At 44.1% G+C, this 16448-nt stretch overlaps 1 protein-coding gene across 2 annotated transcripts in view; it reads right to left on the bottom strand.

The window, feature by feature from the left end:
* Positions 1-16448, bottom strand: part of LOC112267042 (methyltransferase 16, N6-methyladenosin) — a 35354-nt gene that overhangs the window by 3953 nt on the left and 14953 nt on the right. For both annotated transcript variants that reach the window (XM_024445050.2, XM_024445051.2), the window contains exons 7-9: positions 10932-11001; positions 9500-9589; positions 4099-4275 (exon numbers count right to left, since the gene is read on the bottom strand). In XM_024445050.2, the coding sequence (XP_024300818.1) occupies positions 4099-4275; positions 9500-9589; positions 10932-11001 (337 nt within the window). The remainder of the gene's footprint in view (positions 1-4098; positions 4276-9499; positions 9590-10931; positions 11002-16448) is intronic.

Genomic DNA, 16448 nt, shown 5'->3' with positions numbered 1-16448 from the left:
AATGTCAGTCTCTCGATGTGCAAAACTGATAGAGACATACCCCAAGCGACTTACAGCTGTAATCGCAGCAAAAGGTGTCGCTACAAAGAATTAACTTAAGGGGGCTGAATAATTTTGCACGCCCAATTTTTGTTTTTGATTTGTTAAAAAAGTTTGAAATATCCAATAAATGTCGTCACACTTGTTGTTGATTCTTCACAAAAAAAATACAGTTTTATATCTATGTTTGAAGCCTGAAATGTGGCAAAATGTTGCAAAGTTCAAGGGGGCCGAATACTTTCGCAAGGCACTGTATGTAAATAAGTAGAAGTTATTTTTTATACATTTCAGAACCTGTTATTGCTTTGTCATTGAGTGTTGTGTGTAGATTGAGGAAAACATTTAATCCATTTTAGAATAAGGCTGTTACAAAATGTGGAAAAAGTCGAGGGGTCTGAATACTTTCCGGTGTGTAGACTTATTTTGTAATGGAAAATTGTTTAAATATATAAACACCTGAAACATTGAAAGTATGTAGAAAAGATAATGGACCTATATTTTTTGTATAATATCAACATTGTTAGTCAATCACCAAAAGAAGAGGTAGACTGTCTGGGAGGCTCTATAATTCAAATAATGATGCATTCAGGAGTATTTTGGGCTCACATTTCCTTATGTTAGAGCATAACAACTAGTGCTCAATTTCATACATTTGGTTTTTAAAACAACAAATTGACCAATGTCTGTTCAATTATTTGAATCCCATTTTTTCCCCTGAGAGCTCAATGAGCACATTGTACACTTTCCCCTGAGATAAAAATCAGATCCAGGCCGAACTGTGCTATGTAGGGAGATGTAGTTAATTATGTTTTCTGCGCTAAACTATATAGAATATTGGCCTGCTGGAAACTACAATGACCATAATCCATTGCATGTCTACTTGTGCGGTCTGTGTTTCTTTTACGGCTGCTACATTAGGTTAGTGTGGGGCAGACACAGCGAGAGAACGCTGATCATGAGGAGTAGAGAGCAGTTGCTTCACAAGGTATCTCTACCGGAAAATAGATCTAAGTGACTGATAGTTGGTGTTCAGGGGTCATAAAAGTATGCCTGATTTACATTTGAAGTACTACTAAAATAGTAATTTTGAAATATTGAATAAAGTAATCAAATAAAACAAGCTCTACTCCAACTAACTAACCAAATGTGAAAAAATGTTAAAGTTAGATTTAATAGCAATTTGTCAGAGTATTTTGTGTAGATCAAAGTGGGAAAAAAAGTTGTTGCATAAGTATTCATCCCCTTTGTTTAGGCAAGCCTAAATTAGGTCAGAAGTAAAACTTTGGCTTAACAAATAAGTTATGGGATTCGCACTCTGAAATAATAGTTCACTGTTTTTAATGACTACCCCTTCCTGTCCCCCATACAAACAGTGGGGAGAACAAGTATTTGATATACTGCCGATTTTGCAGGTTTTCCTACTTACAAAGCATGTAGAGGTCTGTAATTTTTTATCATAGGTACACTTCAACTGTGAGAGACGGTATCTAAAATAAAAATACAGAAAATCACATTGTATGATTTTTAAGTAATTCATTTGCATTTTATTGCATGACATAAGTAATTTGATGCATCAGAAAAGCAGAACTTAATATTTGGTAAGGAAACCTTTGCAATTACAGAGATCATACGTTTCCTGTAGTTTTTGACCAGGTTTGCACACACTGCAGCAGGGATTTTGGCCCACTCCTCCATACAGACCTTCTCCAGATCCTTCAGGTTTCGGGGCTGTCGCTGGGCAATACGGACTTTCAGCTCCCTCCAAAGATGTTCTATTGGGTTCAGGTCTGGAGACTGGCTAGGCCACTCCAGGACCTTGAAATGCTTCTTACGGAGCCACTCCTTAGTTGCCCTGGCTGTGTGTTTTGGGTCGTTGTCATGCTGGAAGACCCAGCCACGACCCATCTTCAATGCTCTTACTGAGGGAAGGAGGTTGTTGGCCAAGATCTTGCGATACATGGCCCCATCCATCCTCCCCTCAATACAGTGCAGTCGTCCTGTCCCCTTTGCAGAAAAGCCTCCCCAAAGAATGCTGTTTCCACCTCCATGCTTCACGGTTGAGATGGTGTTCTTGGGGTTGTACTCATCCTTCTTCCTCCAAACACAGCGAGTGGAGTTTAGACCAAAAAGCTCTATTTTTGTCTCATCAGACCACATGACATTCTCCCATTCCTCCTCTGGATCATCCAGATGGTCATTGGCAAACTTCAGACGGGCCTGGACATGCGCTGGCTTGAGCAGGGGGACCTTGCGTGCGCTGCAAGATTTTAATCCATGACGGTGTAGTGTGTTACTAATGGTTTTCGTTAAGACTGTGGTCCCAGCTCTCTTCAGATCATTGACCAGGTCCTGCCGTGTAGTTCTGGGCTGATCCCTCACCTTCCTCATGATCATTGATGCCCCACGAGGTGAGATCTTGCATGGAGCCCCAAACCGAGGGTGATTGACTGTCATCTTGAACTTCTTCCATTTTTTTTTACCCCTTTTTCGTGGTATCCAATTGTTGTAGTAGCTACTATCTTGTCTCATCGCTACAACTCCCGTACGGGCTCGGGAGAGACGAAGGTTGAAAGTCATGCGTCCTCCGATACACAACCAAGCCGCACTGCTTCTTAACACAGCGCGCATCCAACCCGGAAACCAGCCGCACCAATGTGTCGGAGGAAACACCGTGCACCTGGCAACCTTGGTTAGCGCGCACTGCGCGCCACAGGAGTCGCTGGTGCACGATGAGACAAGGACACCCCTACCGACCAAGCCCTCCCTAACCCGGACGATGCTAGGCCAATTGTGCGTTGCCCCACGGACCTCCCGGTCGCGGCCGGTTACGACAGAGCCTGGGCGCGAACCCAACAGTTGTTGCCTTCTCACCAAGCTGCTTGCCTATTGTCCTGTAGCCCATCCCAGCCTTGTGCAGGTCTACCATTTTATCCCTGATGTCCTTACACAGCTTTCTGGTCTTGGCCATTGTGGAGAGGTTGGAATCCGTTTGATTGAGTGTGTGGACAGGTGTCTTTTATATAGGTAACGAGTTCAAACAGGTGCAGTTAATACAGGTAATGAGTGGAGAACAGGAGGGCTTCTTAAAGAAAAACTAACAGGTCTGTGAGAGCTGGAATTCTTACTGGTTGGTAGGTGATCAAATACTTATGTCATGCAATAAAATGCTAATTAATTACTTAAATCATACGTGATTTTCTGGATTTTTGTTTTAGATTCTGTCTCTCACAGTTGAAGTGTACTACCTATGATAACATTTACAGACCTCTACATGCTTTGTAAGTAGGAAAATCTGCAAAATCGTCAGTGTATCAAATAATTGTTCTCCCCACTGTACATCTGTAAGGTCTCTGTCAAGTATTGAATTTCAAGCACCGACTAAACTACAAAGACCAAGGGAGCTTTTTGAAAGCCTCATAGGCCAGTGATTGAATATCACTTTAAGCATGGTCATGTTAATAATTAGGCTGTGGATGATGCATTAAACCACCCATACACAAAGATAGTTGTCCTTCTGAACTGAGCTGCAGGACAGGAATGAAACTGCTTAGGGATGTCACCAGGAGCCCATTGGTAATTTTAAAACGGCTAGAGTTCAATGGCTGTGATGGGAGAAAACGGAGGATGGATCAACATTGTAGTGACTCCACAATAATGAGTTAAATGACAGCATGGACAAAAGTAATACTGCAAAAAAAACACAGCAAAGCAATACACTTTTAGGCCTAAATTCAACAACATCAATGAGTATAATCGGACGGAAACCGTACGCAACTCAAAAAGCCCGAATCGCTCAGCATTAAACTCAGCATAAGCCATGGCAAAATGTGTAGAATTGCAGGACATTCATTTTAAAACAGCAAAATGTTCTCTCAGCTCCATGGAAAAGTGTAGATCTGAGGAAATTAGCTTTAAAAACAGCAAACTTTGCTCTCCCCTGCCAAGGTGTGTGCCTTTCAAATGTTCTTGCCTGCAACAAATTCAGCTACGCCAACAGGCCGGCCACACCCATCATCTAAGCCCCCTTTTGATCCAGAAAAAAACCCTGTATGTGTTTACCTTCAGGTCACTGAGTGTCTTCTCCAGCCAGGCAGTGATGGTCTCTACAGGCCTGGGGTTGGAGGGACAGCCTATAGAGGAGGCCTGGGACTGCAGCTCCTTCACTGTGGGCTGAAGCAGCATGAAGGTCAGTGGCTTACGAGACTTCTCCAGCTTCCTCTTCTTACTGGGTGGAGACTGAGGAGAGAGAAATAAAATATACATTTACAGATTGTGGGGTTTACGGAAAGAAGTAATTAAAAACTTCTAGTGAAGATGTAGTTATACTTCAATGTAGGTGATAGTGAATCCATCTTAAACCTGCCCAGATAAAAATGGTGATTCATGATGATAGTGTGGAAGACTGCTGGTAAATGCACAATATACAGTGCATTCAGGAAGTAGTCAAACCCATTGACTTTTTCTATATTTTGTTAGCTTATTCTAAAATGGATTTACTATAACAATTTCCTAATCAATCTACACACAATACCCCATAATGACAAGGCGACAACAGGTTTGTGGACATTTTTGCATATTTATTTAAAACAAAAAACATATACATATAGTATTGAAGGTCCCCAAGAACACAGTGGCCTCCATCATTCTTAAATGGAAGAGATTTGGAACCCCCAGGACTCTTCCTAGAGCTGGTCACCCGCCAAACTGAGCAATCGGGGGAGAAGGGCCTTGGTCAGGGAGGTGACCAAGAACCCGATGGTCACGCTGACAGAGCTCCAGAGCTCCTCTGTGGAGATGGGAGAACCTTCAAGAACAACAACCATCTATGCAGCACTCCACCAACCAGGCCTTTATGGTAGAGTGGCCAGACAGAAGCCACTCCTCAGTAAATGGAACGACAGCCCGCTTGGAGTTTGCCAAAAGGGACTTAAAGGACTCTGACCATGAAAAACAAGACTCTCCGGCCTGAGGAAACCAAGATTGAACTCCTTGGCTGAATGCCAAGCGTCACATCTGGAGGAAACCTGGCAACATCCCTATGGTGAAGCATGGTGCTGGCAACAACATGCTGTGTGGATGTTTTTCAGTGGCAGGGACTGGGTGACTAGTCAGGATCAAGGGAAAGATGAACAGATCAAAATACAGAGAGATTCTTGATAAAAACCTGCTCCAGAGTACTCAGGACCGCAGACTGGGGCGAAGGATCGAACATCTCTGGAGAAACCTGAAAATAGCTGTGCAGCAACGCTCCCCTTCCAACCTGACAGAGCTTGAGAGGATCTGCAGAGAAGAGCGAGAGAAACTCCCCAAACACAAGCGTGTAGCGTCACACCCAAGAACACTCGAGGCTGTAATTGCTGCCAAAGGTGCTTCAACAAAGTACTGAGTAAAGGGTCTGAATACTCGTAAATGTGATTTCAGTTTTATCTGGATATTTCCCAAAACTCAAAGGTTTTTTGCTTTGTCATTGTGGGGTATTGTATGGAGATTGATGGGGAAAAATATTTAATCAATTTTAAAATAAGGCTGTAATGTAACAAAATGTGGAAAAAGTACTTCCCGAATGCACTGTAAATACTTACTCCCCAACCCTGCCTGTGTATGTGTAACGGATTTAAAAACCGGTAACTGTCCTCCGTTACCAGCGAACATATTGTAATAAGATTAGATACTTTTGAAAAACTAGATGATTACTTTAAAAAAATATATGTATATATTTTTTAAAAGTAGTACACTACACACCCTCAGAAACGGACACAATTAAGCTTAAACATTGACGACGTTGAGTGAACAATTTCTAAAGTGAAGTCTCACTTCAAATGGTATTAGTCACATGCACCAAATACAACAGGTGTAGGTAGACCTTAGTGAAATGCTTCCTTACAAGCCCTTAACCAACAATGCAGTTAAGAAAATACCCCCAAAATAATTAAAGAGCAGCAGTAAATAACAATAGCAGGGCTATAAACAGGGGGTACCGGTGTCGAGGTACGTACATATGTACATGTAGGTAGCGTTATTAAAGTGACTATGCATAGATAACAGAGTAGCAGCGGCATAAAAGGGGGGGCAATGCAAATAGTCTGGGTAGCCATTTGATTAGATGGTCAGGAGTCTTATGGCTTGGGGGTAGAAGCTGTTTAGAAGCCTCTTGCACCCAGACTTGGCGCTCTGGTACCGCTTGCCATGCGGTAGCAGAGAGAACAGTCTATGACTAGGGTGGCTGGAGTCTGACAATTTTTGGGCCTTCCTCTGACACAGCCTGGTATAGAGGTATTGGATGGCAGGGAGCTTGGCCCCGGCGATGTACTGGGCCGTTCTCACTACCCTCTGTAGTGCCTTGCGGTCGGAGGCCAAGCAGTTGCCAAAGCAGGCAGTGATGCAACCTGTCAGGATACTTTCGATGGTGCAGCTGTAGAACCTTTTGAGGAACTGAGACCCCATGCCAAATCTTTTCAGTCTCCTGAGGGGGAATAGGTTTTACCGTGCCCTCTTCACAACTGTCATGGTGTGCTTGGACCATGTTAGTTTGCTGGTGAAGTGGACGCCAAGGAACTTGAAGCTCTCAACTTGCTCCACTACTTTACTAGTATCCATGGAAATCCCTCTGGGCAGCTAGGGAATGATGGATGAAAATGTAGTGAGGAGGAGAGAAACAGATGAGGGAAGAAAGGGAGGAGAAGAGCGGACGGAGAAGAGGAAACAAAATCATTTTGCTCACTCATTCCGTGTGACAATGAGTGAATGAAAGAGAATGTCAGTGAGTGAGTGAAAGAGGGATTGATGGAGAGTGAGTCTTGGACTCCTGTAGATTTAGGCCAGGGATGAGTCATGACCTGCACAACTGTCTCTCTCTTCCTGTGACTGCTATTCTTTACCTTCCACATTCCTCCTTAGCTCATCTTTGTGTCAACACATTGAATTGTGACGGCAAAGAACCATACCATTAAGAAAATTGAGTTGGTAATATCAAAACACCACAAGGGGGCGCTCCTTCCATGTCCTACACCTCAGCAATGACATTGGCCCTGCTGTGCCTTGCCTCAGAGCTGCCACGCTGCTATCGTGGAGGCATTCCTTCCCTAAGCAAGTCCCCACATAATAATACCACAGGGCTCTCTACCTTAAACTGTGCTATAGGTTAACATTTATTCATTGGACCATAACCTATTTAAATTCACCAGATTGCCAGATCGGGTCTGCAGTGAAACAATGCAATAATGACATTGCAGTCAGTCAGTCACTCAGACAATATGGCCAACTGACCTAGTAAGCACAGAATGGAGGACTGGACCACGACATTCAATCTGGTCTTAGATCAGTTATCTGTGAGATGTTTAATTAATGTATTATCCTTCCATAGAAAAAGGTGTTATCAGACTAGTCAATAGGAGAAAGAATTGACAGTGTCTAGTCTAGACTCATACCTGGACTCAAATACTATTTTTATAATTTAGCTGGGCTAGATTAAGATTGTTCTATTGGTTATTTTGTGCCAGGCAATCACAAAACTACTAGCCCTGCCCATCTGGCACTCTAGGAAAGCTAAAGCAAATGAAAGATTGCAAATAGTTTTTGAACCCAGGTCTGTCTTGGGAGTCTATACCAGCCAGGACTGGTTATAGCTGCTTCATGTGTTTCTGTAGCCTGTCTATACAGCATATCCTTGACACAACACACAGTAACGCAGTACACACACAGATTCACACAAACAAAAGCATACACACTGAAAAACACTTACAAGCACATACCAAAAACCACTGACAGGAAAGAATACCTCTCCTCATCTAGTTTGTTTGTAAGACTAAGTTCACTCTTCGGTCTCCAGTGATTCATCTTTGCTCTTTCCCTCCCTTTCCATTATAAACCTGACTCACCCACTCCCACCTCCTCATACACTTGTGTGTGGTCAGTCCACACACAAGAAAAATAGCTTTCTGTATTGACCACACCTCGCTCTAGTCGTCTAGTGTAGCCAGTCTGTCTGTTTCTCTCTCTAGCAGCCAGTCTGCCCCAATTTTCTAACCAGGACTCAAGCCTGGGTGCTCAGCTGAACAAACAGAGCCCCAGCATGGCTCCCCTGATATTCGATTCCTGACCACACAGACAGACAGCTCAGCAGAAGAGAGATGGCCATTGAACCTAGCTAGGGCTAGCCCCCTCCCAGAACCTCAATACCAGGGTCTTGCTCCTGTTGACCTCTGACCCCCCCCTAACCATGCCCTTTGCTGTAAATCTTCTCCTGCATGCCAGACATGCACCCTGCTGTGGGCCCACATTGTCACATGACACACAGAACACAGATACCAACACGAGCAAGAGCAATTTGATTTTCATGTTCCCTCTCCAAGTCGCCTTTTATGGTCTCTGTACCTTTTCCTTTCTCTCTATCTCCCCCTCTCTGTGTAATGAAGGGATCAGATTCTGTCAATGTGGCTGGTGAGACTCACTTCCTGCCTTACACATCAGTCAGATGTCAGAGCGATTGATTGAATCACCAGGTTGTGCTGAAAACACAGGCTGTGGTGCCATGGAGGAGCTAGTTACTAGTACACAGGTGCCTGCTCTAGTAATCCATGGGTTAAGTAGGCCAGACATTTGTACGCTCACATGCACAATCCCCCCCCACCCCCACCTACCCAGTCTGCCTGGTAATGGAGTGCTCCACTGTGTGAGGAGGGCAGTAAAATGTAGGCCAATCTTTCTGCTCAACTGCCTTTGTGGTGCAAGGCAAACGAGACAAGAATTTGACTGACACCAAAGGAGTCTTCATATACTGCAACACTCCACTTTCCATTGGGCTCCCAGGTGGCACAGCGGTCTAAGGCACTGCATCTCAGTGCAAGAGAAGTCACTGGGTTCGAATCCAGGCTGCATCACATGATTGGGAGTACAATTGGGCCAGCGTCGTCTGGGTTTGGCCGTCATTGTAAATAAGAATTTGTTCTTAACTGACTTGCTTAGTTATAAAGGTTAAATTTAAAACACGTAATTTAAAAACATCCCCAGGCCTCTAGCTCCCTTTTTACTCTAGTTCTTATTCGCAATACTTCCAGCTCTCACTCATATTGAGCTCTGATGCCCTTTGCTCGCTCTTCTCTCTCATTCTATCATTCCCTCAGTGGCCCAAGAGCCTAATGGCATGGCGTGCGTGTGCGCACTGTCCTGCCCCGGCAACTGTTGCCTGGATACAGCAAATTAGGGGAGGGACGCAAACGTCTCCCCAGAGAGTGGGTTGAGTGCTGCCTGTGTTCTCTTATGGAATTGGCTGGAGAATGGAGTGGGATGGGCCAGGAATGTATTATTAAGGAAGTGTGGGGATGTTGGGAATGTCTGGAAAAGTAGCAGGGGTATAAGTTGGGACATGGCTCTGGATGCCTTCCTTCTCTTCTACTCTCCCACTATAGATGAACTGGTTGGGAGAGGACCCGAGGGGAACCACCCACCAGAGCCAGCTTACCGGAACAGTAACGTCAACATAGAAACTCCAGGCCAGAGCCCAGCGCATGGTCCGTCCCTGGCAGAACTCTGTGTGGGTCACTTTGGGTACCTGGGAACGGAAACAGACCGATACAGAGAACATTAGACAACAACAAGCATTAGCAATACACAGGTAGCTCTACAGAGGCACATCCCCAGCATGTCCAGGTGAAGGAGTGCAGCACTACATCCTTAAAGGTGTGAACAGGACACATTTACACATACAGCACTTAGTGCCAGAGCAGAGCACTCATGAGAAGAGCCTTCAATAAGCATGAAGGACCTGGGGGGAAAAGATCAGTATAAAAGACTCTTGAATAGTATCCACTTGGTACCCCCTCCCTACACATAAACATTAAGCAGTGGGTTTCAGTGGGGAATGTGCTCCAGGGATGCAGGTCAGGGACATGGATCTCAGAGGCAAGAAAACGCATCCCTATATGAGAGCGCCATGTTGACCCCTAAACACCCCCTGAACCAAGCAGCGAGAACAAGGAAGATGGAGAGAAAAAGATACAGGGTGCAAATAGCATTAGCATATTAATTAGGTCTCCTATTACACACCTGCGCTGGACGTTGGCCAAGGCTGCACTAACACTAATGACCAGCGACAGCCCTCTGACACCTCTGGAGGTGCGTGGGATGGTCCTCCCCAGTGATTGACCCGTGTGTGGTTAACACCATGGGAGCTGCTGTGCCAGTCATCCCCAGTGAATGAGTCTCGTAATCTCAGAGGTAAGTGACTGACAGTGGCACAGGGCTGGAGACTAACCTCTATAGCCAGTCAGTTAGCAGTCATGTGCTAGGGGCTAATAGCTAGGATAATGGAGCTAATGAACGTTAGTTGTACTGACCTACCGTGTGTGTATGCGAACGTGTGTGTAATATGAATGTTTGTGTGTAGGCTCTGCCATGCGTTTCAGTCACGCAAGGCTAATAGAATTCAGCTCAATCAGGTCTGGGCTGTGACATTGCTTAGCCAGCGTATTAGCCAGGCTTGATCCGTTACGGTTCAGAAGGTATCTGATCCCCCTCTTCCGTCTCAGAGGTGGTATTAGAGATTGTGGGAGGGAGTTCATTCAACCCTCCATTACCTCACCTTATCACTGGGTATATATGGGGAATCAGGATATTTTTAACACATGCCAGGGCTTGGTCCAGCACAGAGCATCGGTGTGTGGTAACCACGCTTGGTACAGCACAGAGCATCTGTGTGTGGTAACCACGCTTGGTACAGCACAGAGCATCTGTGTGTGGTACCCACACTTGGTACAGTACGTAGCATCTGTGTGTTGTACCTGTTTGCGAGTGCTGTGTGTATAAGATCATGTATGAGCATCAAATGTGTCCTCGGAGCTCCCATTCTGAAGACTTTCTCAAATATACTCAGGTGTGTGTGTTTGTGCACTCACCCCTTGTTTTCTCAGCTCCTCCTTCAAAGGTGCCAGGCTGCACTTCTTTCCCAGCATGCAACTGTACCACCTGGAAAAATAATAATCTATTAGGAGTGTGTGACTCCAGCGCGCTGGGCATGAACCCCTGCCTGCAATCAAACAAGCGGCAGATATAGGATCTACCTCTTGCTTCCCTCCATGGAAAAACATCCCAACGGACTTTCTGTAGTTCTGAGGCAAAGAGGTTAGTTGTAATTACTACATATATATGAGACAGACAGACAGACAGACAGACAGACAGACAGACAGACAGACAGACAGACACAACAGGGCCAGTATGATTCTCTATGGTGGAACAGAGCTTTGAAGTCCAGACCAGGGCAGATCACTCTCTTTCCTCTGCAATGAAGAGATAAGTCTACTGTAATCAATGCAACAGCATATAGAGCCTCAGTACTAACCAGCAAGGATAAATACAGAGTAACTTAGCATGAGAGACACACAGAGACAAACCTAGCGGGGAGAAAGAGAAACCAACAGTGAGTCAATCTGGATAGAAAAACTAAACAATGCATGACAAACCTTGTCTGGTTGGGTTGCCCGTCTTGTCTAGATTAAATAGGCCTAGATACTATATATCTATGAGCAATGCTGTGTATGATGAGGATGGCGTGTTTATTGTTATAGTAATGTCACAATCTTAAGAGATTCTCCAGTACTCTTGTGTAGTTCTGAAAGTAGTGCTTTCGGTCCCCGAAAATTGTGTACTGCCACATGTACTCTGCTCTGTGTGCATGGTGTGTACAATGTCAACATTTAGGATCATTATGTTTGATGTCATCTTGTAACTGTACATGGCTTCACACCCTGGGATGTTTGAGAATGAGGTTGTGTGATTATTGTGAAGAGAATTCGCCAGGGCACACACACCTGAATGCACTCATGACTCCTTTCTATGCTTCCCAAAATTACAAATTGGTTTCTCTGAATTGCCTTGTGAAAGCTTAACACTACAAGATCATATTTTCAAACTTGGCTAGTCATATTGGCATAAGGGGTAAGGGTGAGGGTGAGAGGGTTTTGGGTAGGGGTAAGGGTGGGAGTGGTGGGGGTGAGAGTTTTGGGTAGGGGTGCAAAGGCCTCGCCTCAAGTGGCACCATGAAATATTGAGGACCTGTAATATCCCCAGATGTTCCCTACTTTGCCATGCAGAGAGGAGGCTGAACATCCATGTTAACACACACAGACAAAAGCAGTCAGATTCTTAACAAAGTTCTACATTTATTTTCAAGCTATTCCTTCCAAGAGTACAAAGACCGGTGATTACAACGTTATTACCCTCTCCACATAGCTAGTGATTATCAGATCAATAACAGACAATGACGAGCAGAGGGCATCTCGTTGAAAAGGGGGACTTTCCTGGCTGGTGGTTGGGGAGTGTGTGTGATAGTCTGGTGAGAGTCATTCCGGTTTAGTGTTGTTGAGGGGGGGCGTGGCGTGAGTCTCAGAGGACCAATCAGATGGGCTGGCTTGGTTTCCGTGGACACCTGGTGGTTGCTCTGCTGTCCCAGCATGCAGTGTGTGGCCTCAAAACAAACTACACACACTGCAGGGGAGGAGAGGAACGAACAGAAGCGGGAGACTAGAGCAGGCACACCTTCCCCTGTGGCAGACACTCAACACCAGCCAAGCGCACCACACAAGTACACCGGTGTGAACACACAGACACATGCAGGCAAACAGACACACAGAGAGAGATGGACACTTTTCCCCCTGTGAGGGCCACTCAACTTTCACACAAACATATGCACACACCGACACACTCTCCTGTTGGTGACAATCACCTTTACACACAAAAATATGGTAGTGACACAGTGCAACACACTCATACAATCACACACCTTCCAAGTCAGCCACTTGTCTCGGTCACCACGCGCGCAGTGTGTTCAAATCTAATTCCCACACACACACACACACACACAGCTGTTCCCTATGGCCATGCAGATACTGCCGTGGGGGTGGGTGACTGTTCACTCCTGGTGCCAATTCATTAAACAAACTCTGGGTGACCGCTCCATCCCATCGTTCTGCTCTCCTCCATCAGCGGCCCTCTATCATCCTTCCTTACCTTACATCCTAAATGAAAGGGTGCATTTGTAACAGAAGGTAATGAACAAACACCCACCAACACCAACTGATAAACAGGCTTTTCTATATTATATTTGGGGTCTAGGGAATTGGCGCAGATAAATTCAGCAAAAAAAGGACCCTGTCTTTCAAAGATAATTCGTAAAAATCCAAATACCTTCACAGACCTTCCTTGTAAAGGGTTTAACCTTTCTAGGGCAGGGGTTCTCAGGCCCAGAGCTGGGTGTTCGCAGAGATTTGCTTGCGCAACAGAGTGGGGCAGCCATTGTCCTTCCTCTCCTATTGAAAAAGCGACAGTCCCGGTTGATATATTATCAATTATATATTTTAAAAACAACCTGAGGATTGATTATAAAAAACGTTTGACATGTTTCTGTGGACATTACGGATACTATTTGGAATTTTATTCTGCGATGTCGTGACCGCTCGAGCCTGTGGATATCTGAACATAACGCGCCAACCAAATGGAGTTATTTTGGATATAAAAAAATTATCTTTATGGAACAAAAGGAACATTTGTGTAACTGGGAGTCTCGTGAGTGCAAACATCCGAAGATCAAAGGTACGCGATTTAATCTATTGCTTTTCTGACCAATCTACTTGGCTGCTAGTGTTTGTAATATTTTGTCTACTGAGAGAGATGTTCTTACATAAACGCTTGTTATGCTTTTGCCGAAAAGCTGTATTGAAATCTGACACACCAGGTGGATTAACACCACGCTAAGCTATGTTTTGCTATATTGCACTTTCATGAAAAATAAATATTTTTAGTAATGTAATTTGACGCACTGCAATTCAGCGGGTGTTGATGAAAATGACCCTGCTAAAGGGATGGGTGCATCAAGAAGTTAAAAAGTCCTATACAGCAAATGAAATAAACATCTTGTTAATCTACCCATCGTGTCCGATTTCAAAAATGCTTTACAGCGAAAGCACAACATATGATTGTTAGGTCATAGCCAAGTAAAAAAAAACACAGCCATTTTTCCAGCCAAAGATAGGAGTCACAAAAAATTGAAATATTGATAAAATGAATCACTAACCTTTGATGATCTTCATCAGATGACACTCATAGGACATCATGTTACACAATACATGTGTTTTGTTCGATAATGTGCATATTTATATACCAAAATCTCAACTTACATTGGCACGTTACGTGCAGTAATGTTTTGATTCCAAAACATCCAGTGATTTTGCAGAAACACTCATAATAAACATTGATAAAAGATCCTAGTGTCATACACAGAATTAAAGATATGCTTCTCCTTAATGCAACCGCTGTATCAGATTTTTTTTAAACGTAATAATCTGAGAATGGAGCTCAGAGCCCAATTCAGCCAGAGAAATATCTACCATTTTGGAGTCAACAGAAGTTAGAAATAACATCATAAGTATTCACTTACCTTTCATGATCTTCATCAGAAGGCACTCCTAGGAATCGCAGTTCGACAATAAATGACTGATTTGTTCCATAAAGTCCATAATTTATGTCCAAATAGCCACTTGTTGTTAGCGTGTTCAGCCCAGTAATCCATCTTCATGAGGCGCAGGCACTTCGTCCAGACAAAACTCGAAAAGTTCCGTGACAGTCCTTTAGAAACATGTCAAACGATGTATGGAATCAATCTTTAGGATGTATTTTAACATAAATCATCAATAATGTTCCAACAGGAGAATTTCTGTCTGAAGAAAAGCACTGGAACGAGAGGTAACTGTCGGGAGCGCGCATCATGAGACCAAGGCACTATGCTAGACCACTGACTCAAACAGGTCTCATGAGCCCCTCCTTTATAGTAGAATCCTCATTCAAGTTTCTAAAGACTGTTGATATCTAGTGGAAGCCGTAGGAAGTGCAACTTCATCCATATCCCACCGTGTATTCAGTAGGCCAAGCTTTGAAAAACTACAAACCTCAGATGTCCCACTTCCTGGTTGGATTTTTCTCAGGTTTTCACCTGCCATATGAGTTATGTTATACTCACAGACATCATTCAAACAGTTTTAGAAACTTCAGAGTGTTTTCTATCCAATCCAATACTTGCATATATGCACTATGCATATATTAGCATCTGGGACAGAGTAGGAGGCAGTTTGCTCTGGGCACGCTATTCATCCAAAAGTGAAAATGCTGACCCCTATCCCAAATAGTTAAACACTGTTTCCCATGCTTGTTCAATTAACCATAAACAATTAATGAATATGCACCTGTGGAACAGTCATTAAGACACTAACAGCTTACAGATGGTAGGCAATTAAGGTCACAGTTATGAAAACTTCGGACACTAGAGAGGCCTTTCTACCGAATCTGAAAAACACCAAAAGAAAGATGCCCAGGGTCCCTGCTCATCTGCGTGAACGTGCCTTAGGCATGCTGCAAGGAGGCATGAGGAAGGCAGATGTGGCCATGGCAATAAATTGCAATGTCCGTACTGTGAGATGCCTAGACAGCGCTACAGGGAGACAGGACGGACAGTTGATCGTCCTCGCAGTGGCAGACCACGTGTAACAACACCTGCACAGGAATCGGTACATCCGAACATCACACCTACAGGACAGGTACAGGATGGCTACAACAACTTCCTGGGTTACACCAGGAACGCACCATCCCTCCATCAGTGCTCAGACAGTCCGCAATAGGCTGAGAGAGGCTGGACTGAGGGCTTGTAGGCCTGTTGTAAGGCAGGTCCTCACACCAGGGGTGATGGTCGGATTTGCGTTTATCGTCAAAGGAATGAGCGTTACACCGAGGCCTGTACTCTGGAGCAAGGGATCAATTTGGAGGTGGAGGGTCCGTCATGGTGATAAAATAATTTATATGTTTAAAGATAATGGTTAAATAATTCTACCCTGAAACCTAACTATTAGAGATTACAGTTTATGTAGCAGGTATGAGGAATAATTCAAGTATTAAACGTAAATCCAACAAGGATCAAAGGAGGCCCAGAAGGGGGAGAAATGTGTGCCTAAGAAGATACCGAGCACAATTAAACTGTGTTTGACCCGACCCGGCTAGAACTCTTGGAAATTTATGATGGGACAGGGAGTACCCCTCAAGGTTTCCCTAATCTCTGGGGAATGGAACAGTCGGCTGGGTAGTGATATACAGTGGTGAGAACTATGGAGAAGAATATAACTCACCTAATGTTCGTAAGTAAGGTGTATGGTATAAAATGGATGTCTTTGTATAATGAACTGGAGAGTGCTCTCGTGAATAAACATTTTGACTATTGTAAGCTGGGAATTCTGTCTATTTCATCTTAACTAGAACCTTAACAAACACTGGGTAGCAGACCGAGTAGATGAATTGAATATTTATGAACATTGATAACAAAATTCTCATATCACATGGTCTGGGGCGGTGTGTCACAGCATCATCGGACTGAG

The sequence above is a fragment of the Oncorhynchus tshawytscha genome, linkage group LG14 (assembly GCF_018296145.1).
Source record: "Oncorhynchus tshawytscha isolate Ot180627B linkage group LG14, Otsh_v2.0, whole genome shotgun sequence".
Taxonomy (NCBI): domain Eukaryota; kingdom Metazoa; phylum Chordata; class Actinopteri; order Salmoniformes; family Salmonidae; genus Oncorhynchus; species Oncorhynchus tshawytscha.
Note: the sequence above shows the minus strand (reverse complement) of the source record. Positions and strands in the feature narration are given on the sequence as shown.